The 14,981-nt window shown below is 48.9% G+C and overlaps 1 protein-coding gene across 2 annotated transcripts in view; it reads right to left on the bottom strand.

Moving 5' to 3' along the window:
- Positions 1 to 14,981, bottom strand: part of ADAM33 (ADAM metallopeptidase domain 33) — a 109,942-nt gene that overhangs the window by 14,128 nt on the left and 80,833 nt on the right. For both annotated transcript variants that reach the window (XM_083458642.1, XM_083458643.1), the window contains exons 11-18: positions 14,205 to 14,347; positions 11,438 to 11,615; positions 10,772 to 10,861; positions 9,937 to 10,132; positions 6,259 to 6,367; positions 3,349 to 3,553; positions 1,051 to 1,128; positions 377 to 485 (exon numbers count right to left, since the gene is read on the bottom strand). In XM_083458642.1, coding sequence (XP_083314768.1) covers positions 377 to 485; positions 1,051 to 1,128; positions 3,349 to 3,553; positions 6,259 to 6,367; positions 9,937 to 10,132; positions 10,772 to 10,861; positions 11,438 to 11,615; positions 14,205 to 14,347 — 1,108 coding nt within the window. The remainder of the gene's footprint in view (positions 1 to 376; positions 486 to 1,050; positions 1,129 to 3,348; positions 3,554 to 6,258; positions 6,368 to 9,936; positions 10,133 to 10,771; positions 10,862 to 11,437; positions 11,616 to 14,204; positions 14,348 to 14,981) is intronic.

Below are 14,981 nucleotides of genomic sequence, written 5' to 3'. Positions count from 1 at the left end.
ACTGTCAGAAAGTTTTTCCTGATGTTTAGTCAGATTCTCCTTCCTTGCCATTTGAATCCACTCGTTCTCGTCTTCGGAGAGGCATTGACAGATATCAAGGGCACATCCCAGCCAGGAAAACACACTCCAGAAGGGTGCGACTGGGGAGGGTGTGTATGGCCTGTAAGAGTCCTGAGGGCCACGTAAAGAGGACTGGAGGTCCACATGCAGTCCTCATTGCCTGTGGTTCTCCACTCCTGGGGCTCTCAGTCTCTCTGGCTTCCAGAGCATTGTACCCTTTGGATTTGCAATGGCGAGGAGTGGGAGGGATGGCACACACACACACACACACACACACACACACACACACACACATACAGCGCCTCCCGGGACTCACTATCGTGTTGCACGGGGCCACTGTCAACGCTGCCTCCCAGACCCGCCTTCTCGCAGAACGGAGGAGCCCACCCTGCGTCACAGTGGCAGTTCCGATTGCTGTTGCAGACCTGGAAGAGATTTGCAGAGTGAGGCTCAAGCTTGCCAAATTACCGTTTGCAGGCACCCCCCCCCCCAAAAAAAAACCCCACAACCCACCAAGATGCGCTCAACTTAAAATGAAGAGAGTCTATCAGGCAGGACAAGTCTAGGCTGGGTCAAACCTGGCCTTCCAGCTGTTTTGGGACTACAATTCCCATCATCCATGACCACTGGTCCTGTTAGCTAGGGACGATGGGAGTTGTAGTCCCGAAACAGCTGGAGGGACAAGTTTGGCCATCAGTGGACTAGCATGATGTCCTCACAGCAGTCAAGAAGATTCCTCTGGGAAATCGCCCCTCCGCGCCCGTGCAGTTTCCAGAAACTGGTACAGTATTCGAATTCTGCTCAAGGTGCAATTGCGAGCCTTCAATGTTCAGGCAGAATGATTTCCTGACCCAGCCAAAAATGAATAAATGATGCCTTGGAGGGGTTGCCTCATTCTCACTGGTGTACTGTGGTTGTTTTTCTTCAACAACACCCCTTACCTAGAGCCCTTTCCCAGAAGAGAAGCTAAGACGGCAGCTGGTGACTCACCCCGTGGCCGTGGCATTTCGAGGTGCACTTGTCCAGGTCATAAAAAGAGGCGTTGAGGCAGCGCTGGTCCTTGCAAACCTGCAATCAAAATGGCCTCCGAGTCAGACAGGCTTGCAATGCCCCAATAGTTCAACACGGCCATTTCATTTCATTTCATTTTCCAAATTAATATTTACATTCACATAATAACATAATGGGACGCTGGTGGTGCTGTGGGTTAAACCACAGAGCCTAGGACTTGCCGATCAGAAGGTCGGCGGTTCGAATCCCCGAGACAGGGTGAGCTCCCGTTGCTCGGTCCCTGCTCCTGCCAACCTAGCAGTTCGAAAGCACATCAAAGTGCAAGTAGATAAATAGGTACCGCTCTGGTGGGAAGGTAAACGGCGTTTCCGTGCGCTGCTCTGGTTCACCAGAAGCAGCTTAGTCATGCTGGCCACATGACCCGGAAGCTGTACGCCGGCTCCCTTGGCCAGTAAAGCGAGATGAGCGCCACAACCCCAGAGTCGGTCATGACTGGACCTAATGGTCAGGGGTCCCTTTACCTTTACCTTTAATAACATAATATGTAAAAACAAGATTCGAAAGAATCCCTTGGACTTCCTCCCTCCCCATTGTGGGTCCTTTTGTTAATCCTTTCCTTTTATATGAATCCAAATTTTTGTATCTCCGTTATGTCCGTAGTTCTTCATTACATTACAAGTGTTATTCCAATCCCACTAACAATTTTATCTGTTTACAATGGTTTTTAAGATAAATTATATTTTAAAAATTCCCCATTCTTTATTAAAGTCTTGGTCTTCCTGATCAATTTAATTCCCCCCCTCTGTATATCAGTCTTTATTACATATATCAGCTGAAAACAAACACTTTCATAACTTGGTGGTCCCCCCAGTTAAAAAAAACACACACACAAAGGAAATATAATAGAACACAGTTCAAGAAACACACAAGAGGGCAAAGTAACGTGCAATTATAGGTGACTACCATATTCATTGTTACGGAAAAGCAGCAATGCGAGAGCGAGCTGCAGCTGGCTGGAATGAAAAACAGGATGTGATTGTTGGGGACTGTACCATGGGAACAAAGGGGCAGTCTATTCACTGTACTGAGCACCGGATGTTAGCTCAGAGTGTCATTTGACCTGTACTGGAAGTACAGGGGTGGAGTTTATCTCTCTACTGTTGGAGACTGGAGAGTGCAGACGTGTTTCTCTGTACTGCTGCAAGGACAGAAATAAAGACATGTAAACAGATTTCTGTCTGTCTCTTTCCCCTCCCTGGGGAAGCAGGGAGGAGGGAGGAGTGGTGTGTCCCTCTCACGCTGAGTGGGATCGCCGATCGTGACCTTGCCTGTATCCTGCCGGGAGACGCAGACGGGGAGGTCAACAAGGATCTCAAGCCGAGTGCCGGGAAAGTGGCAAGTTACCTCTGATAAAGGCTAGAGAATCCGACATTCATATCCACATCCTAAGTTGCCCATCAGAAAAGGATAGAAGGACCAATGTATTATGAAGAAAACTCAGGCATTAATTCATGGTTATCAGATTTTTTTCCAGGAACCCTTTGTTGATGTTTTTTTGGTGTGCGTTTTTTTTTTTAAGCTGAGTAGAAACAGGGAGTCAGTAGTGGGGATGGTGAGGCAAAAGACCCTGGGCCCAAGCACACATGAATATTGTATAAAGGTGCAAAGCCCTTCTTTCACACCCTGCGAAACATAAATGCACAGAGTTTTTTTTAAAAAAAACTGGGCAACGGCTGCCCGCCACAACTCCTGAGCCTCCCCTGATCAGTCAAAACAAAGGGGGAAGGGGGCAGGAGATCTGTACTGCCAGACGTCCCCGGTTCCCCTTTGGCAGTGGCAGTCAGTAGTCCGGAGCCCGCCTGGTAGAGCAGTTAGCTCTGCTTGGCTTCAGGAGCTGCTTGCTGTTGTGGCGCCCACCATTTTTCCTTGCCGGAAGTTCCAGCAAGGAAAAAATGGCGAGCTCCATAGCAGCAGGCTGCCACTTGTCTGGGTGAGAACTTCAGTACATAACACCACTGCCATGTTTCCTGGGGACAGATTTGCAAATCTGGGGACTGTCCCCGGGAACATCTGGTAACCCTAATTTAATTTAATTCAATTTAATTATTTAGACCCCACCAATCTGGCTGGGTTGCCCTGGCCACTCTGGGCAGCTTCCACCACATTAAAAAACCGTAACAAAACTTCAAACTTTACACAGCAGCCTTTTGATATTGTGTTATAAAGCGCACCCTTTGGGTTTGGGTGCCTCTGCTGTTTTTCCCGGGAAACCCTCACCATTCCATCTCCGCACTTGGTCCCCGTCATCACCAGCCCCGGGTCGGACATGTCCCCCTCGTCATCCTTGGTGGCGTAAACCAGCGCCCCCCGACACTTGATCTCCTGCCCGTTAAAGCGGATGGTGGTGTCCATGGAAACGGTGTTGGTCCCTTTGGGCTTGGCAGCTGAGCTCTGGCACTGGATCTTCCCGCACTTGGCATCTCTAGAAGGAACGAGAACATCGGAGCTGGGAGAGGACCTGAAGGCTAGCCGCTCATCATCATCATCATCCTTTATTTATTTATACCCCGTCCATCTGGCTGAGTTTCCCCAGCCACTCTGTGTGGCTTCCAACAAAACATTAAAATACAATCATTCATCAGATATTAAAAGCTTCCCTAAACAGGGCTGCCTTCAGATGTCTTCTAAAAGTCAGATAGTTGTTTATTTCTTTGACATCTGGTGGGAGGGCGTTCCACAGGGCGGGTGCCACTACTGAGAAGGCCCTCTGCCTGGTTCCCTGTAACTTTGTCTTCCCTGTCTTTTAAAAATAGGGTAGCTGCTTATTTCCTTGACATCTGATGGGAGGGCGTTCCACAGGGTGGGTGCCACTACTGAGAAGGCCCTCTGTCTGGTTCCCTGTAACCTCGCTTCTCGCAGGGAAGGAACTGTCAGAAGGCCCTCGGAGCTGGACCTCAGTGTCTGGGCAGAACGATGGGGGTGGAGATGCTCCTTCAGGTATACTGGACCGAGGCTGTTTAGGGCTTTAAAGGTCAGCATCAACACTTTGAATCGTGCTTGGAAACGTACTGGGAGCCAATGCAGATCTCTCAGAACCGGTGTTATGTAGTCCCGGCGGCCGCTCCCAGTCACCAGTCTAGCTGCCGTATTCTGGATTAGTTGTAGTTTCCAGGTCACCTTCAAAGGTAGCCCCACGTAGAGCGCATTGCAGTAGTCCAAGTGGGAGACAACCAGAGCATGCACCCCTCTGGTGAGACAGTCCGCAGGCAGGTAGGGTCTCAGCCTGCATACCAGATGGAGCTGGTAAACAGCTGCCCTGGACACAGAATTGGCCTGCACCTCCATGGACAGCTGTGAGTCCAAAATGACTCCCAGGCTGCGCACCTGTTCCTTCAGGGGCACAGTGACCCCATTCAGGAAGTAAGACGGTAAGAGCAGAGTTGCTGGAAGAGGCCAAGGGACCATTACATCCAGCATCCTCCTCTCACAGGGCCCAACCAGATACCTATGGGAAACCCACAATCAGGATTAAAACTCAAGACCACCTCTCTTATCTTGTGGTTACCAGCAACGGGTATTCAGAAGCATTGCTGCCTCCAACTTTGGCTAGTAGCCACCCACAGCCCACCCCTCCACGAATTTGCCTAATTGGTGGCCATCCCTTTCTACTGTGGCAGGGAGTTCCATAGTTTAACTATTGTGCTGCATTCTTTTATCTGTTCTGAATTATCCACCATTCAGCTTCATTGAATGCCCATGACTTCTGGTGCTATGAGAGAGAGAGAAAAAAATGTTTCCCAACCCACTTCACCCCGTGTAAATTTTTATGAACTTTGTCGCCTTTTCCTCGCCTTTTTTCTAAACTCAGAAGTCCCAAATGCTACAACCTTTCTTCATGGGGGGAATCACTCCCATGGGTGCAGCCAGGGGTGGGGGGGACAGCTGCCCCCCCAAAAAAATCAAGCAAATAAATAAAAATACTTAACTAAAAGTAGAAATAATCAGAATATTTGAAACGGAAATGCTTGCTGAAGTCACTTGGATGATGCTGGGGAACATTCTCGCGGCACAAATGACAAGCCAGCTGAGCGATAGACAGTGCCAGACAGATGAGGAGGACAGGTTGGGGTCCTGTAGCCCCCTTAACATAAATCCTGGTCACACCATCCCCTTGATGGTATAAACTGCCCTGGTAACTTCATCTGAAGTGTGGGGTACAGCTATTTTGGCTTAGATTACCGTATTTTTCACTCTATAGGACGCAACGGACCATAGGACGCACCGGGCCATAGGAGGGGGAGAACGGGGGGGGGGGGATTCTCCCCCTCTCTGCTCAGCACCCCTTCAGCGAAGCGGCAGCAGAAACAGAGCCCTTTCCATTTCTCCTCCCGCTTCGCTGAAGGGGTGCTCCACAGAGAGGGAAAACTGTGCAGCGCCTCTCCAGCGAAGCGAAGCCTGGAGAGCAAGAGAGATCGGTGTGCACCGACTGCTCTCGCTCTCCAGGCTTCAGGTGGCTATCCGCAAGCCTTCAGAGTGCAGCGGGAACTCCTGCTGCGCTCTGAAGGCTTGCGGATAGCTGCCTGAAGCCCCCGGAGCGCAGCGGGACTTCCTGCTGCGCTCCGGGGGCTTCAGGCAGCTTCAGCGAAAGCAATGCGAAGCCTCCGGGGTGCGGGGAGACTCTGCACTTCGGAGGCTTCGCGTTGCTATCGCTGAAGCCAAGGAGCCTGCATTCGTTCCATAACACACACACACATTTCCCCTTAATTTTTGAAGGGGGAAAAGTATGTCTTATAGAGCGAAAAATATGGTAGATCAAGGATAGCCAAGTTAGCTCTTTCCAGACGAACTTGGACTCCAGTTCCCATCAGCTCCATCCAAAATGGCCAATGCTCAGGGATGATGATGATAGAAGTTGCTGTTCAACAACATCTGGCTTCTTCTGGAATTAGATGGACAAGCGTGGGATGCTGAGAACTGCCCTTTCCACAGGGATTTAGGATAGCATCTCAACACCTGGGGTGGCCAATCTTGACGTTGCCGGACCACAATCCCATCATGCCTGATTGCGGGCCATGTTGGGTGCTTTTAAGGGAGACCAACAAGATCTGGAGGTCGCCAGAGTTCAGCTTTGGTCAACTGGACAAGCCCAGAGTCTGCACATTGTGATGCCTTCAGACCAGCACCCACCTCCACGCACACTTGACGTAGTTGCTGTGACGGTCCTTGCCACAGTTGCCATACATGTCGCCCGCCCGGTTGACATCCCGGAAGCAAGCGTCGGGAGCCGGCCAGGCACCTGTAGGTGGAAGCAGAGTTGAAGTGAGCTCAAGGAGATGGGGCCACCAAAAGGCACATCTCTCCATTCGCAAGCAACTTCCACAGCCGAGTGCCCAGGAACATACAAAGACAAGGTAAGTTTCTGACCATCCGCTTTTAGTTCGGTATTTAGAGAGAGAAGAAGAAGAAGAAGAGTTTGGATTTGATATCCAGCCTTTCACTCCCTTTAAGGAGTCTCAAAGCGGCTAACATTCTCCTTTCCCTTCCTCCCCCACAACAAACACTCTGTGAGGTGAGTGGGGCTGAGAGACTTCAGAGAAGTGTGACTGGCCCAAGGTCACCCAGCAGCTGCATGTGGAGGAGCGGAGACGCGAACCCGGTTCCCCAGATTACGAGACTACCACTCTTAACCACTACACCACACTGGCTCTTTGGAACCCAGCCTCTTGGATAATGGAGTTGTCCCAAGTGACTCCCATTTCCTCATTCATCATCAACATCATCTCCTCTACGGGTGCCACTACATGCTCTCTGTCTTTGAGCTCTTTGCTCTCCTACTTTCAAGGCCCGCCGGGTTCTGGGAGAAGGTGTGTGTGTCTGGAATGCTTTCTAATTTATTTATTTTTTATACTTTTCAAATACATGCATTTCACCGATTCTGCAATCATTTTGACATTTCAAAACTTGACTTCCTTCCCCCTTTCTGCAGTTCCTTAAATTTATTTTGAGTATCTTCTGCATATCCAGATTCGCTTAACTTACTTGCTTTTGTTTTTTTAAAAAAAATTTTATTGCTCAATTTCCACATAACAAATTATCAAACCCTGTAATCACATGCATTATTTTTTCTCACAAAGCCAGCATGACAACACCCAAACTGCAACCCCCAAACTCTCCAGAAGATGGTGCTTGTTCCTTAGCTAAAATAAAATATGTGGACGGTCAGTTCCAACCAAAATGCACAATCTGGTGCCCATAAATACTGTGGTGTGTTCAAGATGTTGTTGAAGTGCTGAACTACTCGGAGGGTGCTTAGCTGAAAGACTAACCGCCGCAGTATAATCTGCAAAATCACTATTACTATCGGGGAAGATTCTGCTCCTTGTACCTCAAGCTGTGGAATAGGTGTCTATCTGTATAATGTGCATATGTTATACAGTGGTACTTTTGGTTGTGAACGGGATCTGTTCCGGAGGCCTGTTCGCAACATGAAAAGTGCGCAACCTGAAGTGCCGTATCTGTGCAGGTGCGCGGCACGATTTGGTCGTGTGCGCATGCGCGAAGCAAGATTTAGCACTTCTGCGCATTTGCGAGTGGCAAAACCCGGAAGTAACCCTTTACAGTACTTCCGGGATGCAACCTGAAAAAACGTAACATGAAGCAAATGTAACATGAGGTATGACTGTACAGATAATAATATCTGTTGTTGGCACCCATATGTCTCAAGAAGCAATGGAGTGCGCCTCTGAGGGTGACGTCAAACTGCTGTGTTAGCAGTGCCAAAGTGACCTCTCTGGGGAACAAGCCTGGGTAGTAAAAAGGTAAAGGTAAAGGACCCCTGGACAATTAAGTCCAGTCAAAGGCAACTATGGGGTTGCGGCACTCATCTCGCTTTCAGGGCAAGGGAGCCGGCATTTGTCCACAGACAGCTTTCTGGGTCATGTGGACAGCAGGACTAAACCACTTCTGGTGCAACGGAACACCGTGATGGAAACCAGAGCGCACAGAAACACCGTTTACCTTCCTGCCGCAGTGGTACCTATTTATCTACCTGCACTGGCGTGTTTTCAAACTGCTAGGTTGGCAGGAGCTGGAACCGAGCAACGGGAGCTCACCCCGTCGTGGGGCTTCGAACCGCCGACCTTCTGATCGGCAAGCCCAAGAGGCTCAGTGGTTTAGACCACAGCGCCACCCGCGTCCCAAGAGCAAGCCTGGGAAGTATGGCCCAAAGGAAAGCAGAGAAGGCAATTGGCGCAGGAGCTGCCAGAAAGAGATATACGGTGGTGCCTCGCAAGACGAAAAGAATCCGTTCTGTGATTCTCTTCGTCTAGCGGTTTTTTCGTCTTGCGAAGCAAGCCTATTGACGGATTAGCGGATTAGCGCTATTAGCGCTATTAGCGGCTTTTAGCGGCTTATCGGCTTATCGGATCAGCTGATAAGCGGCTTCGCGGCTTAGGAAAAGGGGGGGAGGGGAAAAAACCAGCAGGAACTCGCAAGACATTGTCGTCTTGCGAAGCAAGCCCATAGGAAATTTGTTTTGCGAAGCACCTCCAAAACGGAAAACCCTTTCGTCTAGCGGGTTTTCCGTCTTGCAAGGCATTCGTCTTGCGGGGCACCACTGTACAAGGCGCCATCCAACTGTCTTAGGGACAGAGTGGATTTGTTTAGAGTTTGCTCCTTACTTTTTCTTCTTCTGAAGATATCCCGCAAATTTAGACCCAGAGCTTTCCTTCTCCTAGATAGGCTTCCTTCCCAGGTATACGAGCCCCACCTGGGAATCACTTCCTCCTACACCACGTGCAGAAACGCCTTCTTGACTATTGGCCCCACTCTTGGTCTCATCCGCTCAACGCGACAGAGCCTGTCTTTGCATGCAGAGTCCCTAACTCAACAAGGGTTTGCAACCCACTGGCTCCCCTCACCTGGTTTAGCTGGCCAGTCAAAGCCATTCCCAGAGTGTGGCCCATATTGCATGCTGACAGCTTCTAAGAGCCACAGGTGAGAGCTGAGTGCAGGATGGGGACCAAAGGTGAATAAAAGACCCCAGAGGTAGCATGACATGCCCCCTACCAGAGGTACTACCCCTCCCTTAACATCCCTGAAGGAGCATCTCTACCCCCATCATTCAGCCAGGACCCTGAGGTCCAGCTCCGAGAGCCTTCTGGTGGTTCCCTCCCTGTGAGAAGAAAGTTTCAGGGAACCAGGCAGAGGGCCTTCTCAGTAGTGGCGCCCGCTCTGTGGAATGCCCTCCCATCAGATGTCAAGGAAATAAACAGCTATCTGACTTTTGGAAGACATCTGAAGGCAGCCCTGTTTAGGGAAGTTTAGGGAAGTGAACATGATTTGAGTTTCTACTGAACTGAGGCTGCATTTCAATGTTGTATTTTAATCTTGTTTTTAAGTTGTATTTTAATCAATTTTTTTTATACCTGGTGTTAGCTGCCCTGAGCCCAGTCTTGGCTGGAGGACCAGGGTATAAATAAAATTTAATAATAATAATAATAACGATGATGATGATGATGATGATGCTTGATGTTTTATAGTGTTTTTTATACTTTGTTGGGAGCCTCCCAGAGTGGCTGGGGAAACCCAGCCAGATGGGCAGGGTATAAATAATAATAATAATAATAACAATTATTATTATTATTATTATTATTATTATTATTATTATTATTATTGCCCATACATATAAAAAAGAGATCATTGTATTTGTAGCAGAACTGGGGTTTATTTTATAAATAATAATAAACTTGCTTCTCAAGATCAAGGAGGGCGTTAGAAAAGGAATCTGTGCAGGTGAGCTTGGCATCACGATTCTCAGAAGATTCCACCCCTGTGTAGAAAAGGTGGGGCAGGGGAGTCACTCACCTGGACCCCACAGCTGGATGCATTGCTGTTCGTGGGTCAAGCACATGCCGTTGTTGCAGTAAGCCTCCCCGTAGGAGCACATTGAGCCATCCAGGAGGTAGACGTTGCTGGGGCAATAGGGGGAAGCCCCTGTGCAGTATTCGGGCAGGTCGCAGGATCCGGCCGGCTCTCGGCACATGGTCCCAGCTGTCTTGAGCTGGAGAACAGATGAAGACAAGAGAGAGAGTTATTGAGTGGTTAAGCTGGATGGCTTTTAAGTTGACGTATTTAGCATCCAAGACCAGTGCTAATTTATTTATTTTTTTAAGGACCCCAGGACGGTAAAGTCCAGTCAAAGGCGACTATAGAGTTGCAGCGCTCATCTCGCTTTCAGGCCGAGGGAGCTGACATTTGTCCACAGACAGCTCTCTGTGTCATGTGGCCAGCAGGACTAAGCCGCTTCTGGTGCAACAGGACACTGTGACGGAAACCAGAGCGCATGAAAATGCCGTTTACCTTCCCGCTGCAGTGGTACCTACTTATCTACTTGCACTGGTCTGCTTTCGAACTGCTAGGTTGGCAGGAGCTGGGGCAGAGCAACGGGAGCTCACCCTGTCGTGGGGATTCAAACCGCCAACCTTCTGATTGGCAAGCCCAAGAGGCTCAGTGGTTTAGACCACAGCGCCACCCAGTTGAAAAGCAATGGGTTTTGTTGTGGTTTTTCTACAGGTGTGTTTCTTTCTTTCTTCTCTCTCTCCCCTCGTTAGCCTGATAAAGAATCACAGAATTGGGGAGTTGGAAGGGACCCCATCTGGTCCTGGAAATGGGGGAATCACAGCGAGATGGTTTGGCATACCTTGCAGCCTTCGCAGCAGTCGCCGTGCGCACACTCGCTCCCGGCTTTCAGGGTGCAGTTTTGTGGGTTGCAGCAAGGGTTTGTGCATTCCTGGAAGGAGAGAGGGAAAAGAATGATCACTGTGATGATCGCCTGGAATAGCCCTCTTAAAGCCGAGGCTCTCCGAGGGTGTGGCATGCCACACAGTTGTGGCAGCAGAGGGTGGCAAGCTTGAAGGGAAAATTCAAGGACAATCAAAGGAACATTTAAAGCCCTAAACAGCCTCGGTCCTGTATACCTGAAGGAGCGTCTCCACCCCCATCGTTCTGCCTGGACACTGAGGTCCAGCACCGAGGGCCTTCTGGCGGTTCCCTTGCTTCGAGAAGCCAAGTTACAGGGAACCAGGCAGAGGGCCTTCTCGGTAGTGGCACCCGCCCTGTGGAACGCCCTCCCACCAGATGTCAAAGAGAACAACAACTACCAGACTTTTAGAAGACACCTGAAGGCAGCCCTGTTTAGGGAAGCTTTTAATGTTTAATAGAGTACTGTATTTTAATATTCTGTTGGAAGCTGCCCAGAGTGGCTGGGGAAACCCAGCCAGATGGGTGGGGTATAAATAACAAATTATTATTATTATTTGGCCCCAGCACCTCTCAGTACAGAAATTCTGATGCCGCAAAGACATACCTCCACCTCCCCGCAGTCGCATTCCTCGCCATCCTCCAGGAATCCGTTGCCGCATTTCTTGCCCACCACCAGGTCCTTGGTGTCGGGCATGTTGAAAAGACACATGCCCCCCCCTCGGTGGAAGTAGCTCTCCAGTTGCTTCCGACTGCAGGAGCTGAAGACTTTCGGAAAGGGGTGGCTGCAGAGACACAGGCAAAGAGGGGCGACTGTCAATATTGAAAATAAAAAAAATCCTTCCAGTAGCACCTTAAAGACCAACTAAGTTAGTTCTTGGTATGAGTTTTCGTGTGCATGCACACTTCTTCAGATACACTGAAACAGAAGTTGCCAGTTCCTTGTATATAGTGAGAAGGTGGGGAGGGGTATTACTCAGAAGGGTGGTGGGAATGGGTGATACCCCTCCCCACCTTCTCACTATATAGAAGGATCTGGCAACCTCTGTTTCAGTGTATCTGAAGAAGTGTGCATGCACACGAAAGCTCATACCAAGAACTAACTTAGTTGGTCTTTAAGGTGCTACTGGAAGGAATTTTTTTATTTTTGACTATGGCAGACCAACACGGCTACCTATCTGTAACTGTCAATATTGATTAATTGAATTTGCATACCACCTTTCTTCTATAGATCTCTTCTATAGGAAGGTTGACAACTTAAAACACAAGATGAAAACAAATAATAATAATAATAATAATAATAATAATAATAATAAGCAGAGAGGTACTTGAGGCGTAACGGACTTTCAGATTGCAAAAAGCGGGCCTCATTAGATCAAGTTCATGCATTTTGTTGAATTGGTTAAACTGTGCAGTTTTAACTGTGCCGTAAATTGTCACTGTTTTATTGTGTTATTCATTTCCGTGGTGGGACGTGCAAACTATATATATTGTTTATTTTATTTTAAATTGGTTAAAGATTGGAAATTCCTCATAGATTTTTTTGCATGACAAAGAAAAAGAAATAATGATATCTGGATTTGAGGATTGAAGATAATGTTTGTTTACAGAAAGTGGCTTTGTTGGGTGTTAGATTTGATTGGACGAAGTGAATAGTTTTTTTAAAGCAGACAGGTGAAGAATCGGAAGTTCTTCATTTTCCGAATCTTATTTTGCGATCTTTCTCTTTTAACCTCTTTCTACTCTATTTATCTCCCTCACCCCTTTTTTGTGTTTTTATTGTATCTAGATAAAAGTCTTGGTTTGGTTTTCTTAAAAACAGAGTGGCGATGTTAAGTTTTTGTCTCCACAAACCTTAATAAAATTTGTTTTAAAAAATGAATAATGCTTTTAATAAGGTAGGGTGGGCACAGGGAATGAGTTTGTGGAACCGGAAAGTTTGGGACCCACTGCTCTAACCACTACACCCCACTGCCTTGCGCTCAGTCTCCTGGGCTGATGCTCTATCTTGGAGCCAGGGCCTCTGCCCAAATGTGTGGCTTGTGCATGAAGAAGCCTTGTCCCACTGCACCCATCCAGCCCAGAACCCTCTCTCCAAAACCGACTTCCTCCGTGTGATTTATTTCGGTGCCCTGAACCGCCTTGAAATCCGAGCCCCGTGGTCTCCTTGACATTTCTCCTTCCCCCTCGACAACGGCTCTTTTGTGCGACAGCCGATCCCACCGCCAATGTCGGCGGCACGGACACAAGCACTGGGGCCCCGAAACCCTCCGTGTCTTTAAGTCTATAAACAGCCTCGTGCCGGGAGCTTTCTGGAGAGGAGAAAGGCTTCACTGTTTCGTACTGGCCCCTCTCAACACGTCCAGCAGACACGGAACAAAACCCTTGTTTCCCAACATGTGGCTTGCTTCCGAAAGACAACTGCACTCGATTCGCCCCCCCCCCCCTCTCGACATTGTACATCTGTCTCCATTTTCGCATCCTTGCTGGCTGCAAGAAATCCAGCTTTGATTTCTGGGGCTGGTGGGGCTGTGCCCCTGGCTCCTGGGAAAAGCAGGCGTTTGGGATGGCAGCGGGGAAAATAAAGGAAGGGAAATACAGTTCGCAGGGTGGTTTAACAATCAATCCCTCTCCATAGGGAACTCTGGGAATTGTAGGTCTGAGAGGGGAATAGGGGGTTTCCAAACAACTCTCAGCACTCTTAACAAATTACAGCTTCCAGTGGGGTGGAAGCAATGGCTGTTTAAAGTGGGTATCTAATTAAAAGACGCCTGCTTCTTGGGAGAAAAGCAATGACAAACCTAGACAGCATCTTAAAAAGCAGAGACATCACCTTGCCAACAAAGGTCCGCATAGTTCAAGCTCTGGTTTCCCCAGTAGTGATGTATGGAAGTGAGAGCTGGACCATCAAGAAGGCTGATCGCCAAAGAATTGATGCTTTTGAATTCTGGTGCTGGAGGAGGCTCTTGAGAGTCCCATGGACTGCAAGAAGATCAAACCTATCCATTCTGAAGGAAATAAGCCCTGAGTGCTCACTGGAAGGTCAGATCCTGAAGCTGAGGCTCCAGTACTTTGGCCACCTCATGAGAAGAGAAGACTCCCTGGAAAAGACCCTGATGTTGGGAAAGATGGAGGGCACAAGGAGAAGGGGACGACAGAGGGCGAGATGGTGGGACAGTGTTCTCAAAGCTACAAACATGAGTCTGACCAAACTGCGGGAGGCAGTGGAAGACAGGAGTGCCTGGCATGCTCTGGTCCAGGGGGTCACGAAGAGTCGGACATGACTAAATTAGTAAACAACAACAGCATTGCCCAGTGTGTCATTGAGGCTTTGACAAGCTCGTCTTTGGTTTCCCTGCCCCAAACCTCCTTACCCCGTAGCAGCAGCCATGACGCAACCGCCCTGGGATGCCGTGGCCTCAACGCAGCATCCCTCGGGGTCGTGGCTCATGCCGAAGTTGTGGCCGATTTCGTGGGCCATGGTGGCGGCCGCTCCAATGGGCAGTTCCGAATGGTCCTGGGACAGAGGATTGTGGTCATCATTTTCATTATCATCATTGCCTAATTCATACCCTGCCCTCTGCCAGGAGGTCCCAGGGCTGTGACAATTCAATCAAAACTAAAACAGGTTACAATCCCAGGAATTTTTTTGGTGGGTTCCCTGAAAACACACAGCGAGGGCAAAGAGGTAGGTCTTCAGCAGGGCTGGATTTAGGTTTGATGAGGCCCTAAGTTACTGAAGGTAATGGGGCCCTTTATACGTCCAGCTGTCCCCTGCCATGCAACCAGTCCATGCAGAATGTAGGCACCCTATATACAGAAATGAGCAAATTAGTGATACAGTGGTGCCTCGCAAGACGAAATTAATTCGTTCCGCAAGTTTTTTCTTCTTGCGAGTTTTTCGTCTTGCGAAGCACGGTTTCCCATAGGAATGCATTGAAAATCAATTAATGCGTTCCTAGGGAAACCGCCTTCAGACCAGGTCCGGGGACAGTCTGTCCCCTGACCTCTTCTGAAGGCCGGCTGTGGGCGAAAGTCTTTGCTCCCGACCGCCAGCAATTTAAAACAGGTCCTCGGAGATTTCCCTATGGGCTTTCGTCTTGCGAAGCAAGCCCATAGGGAAATTCGTCTTGCGAAGCGCCTCCAAAACA

Source organism: Podarcis liolepis (assembly GCF_965112155.1).
Source record: "Podarcis liolepis genome assembly, chromosome: 9".
Lineage (NCBI taxonomy): Eukaryota > Metazoa > Chordata > Lepidosauria > Squamata > Lacertidae > Podarcis > Podarcis liolepis.
The sequence above is the reverse complement of the archived record's forward strand: the minus strand, read 5'-3'. Positions and strand labels throughout refer to the sequence as shown.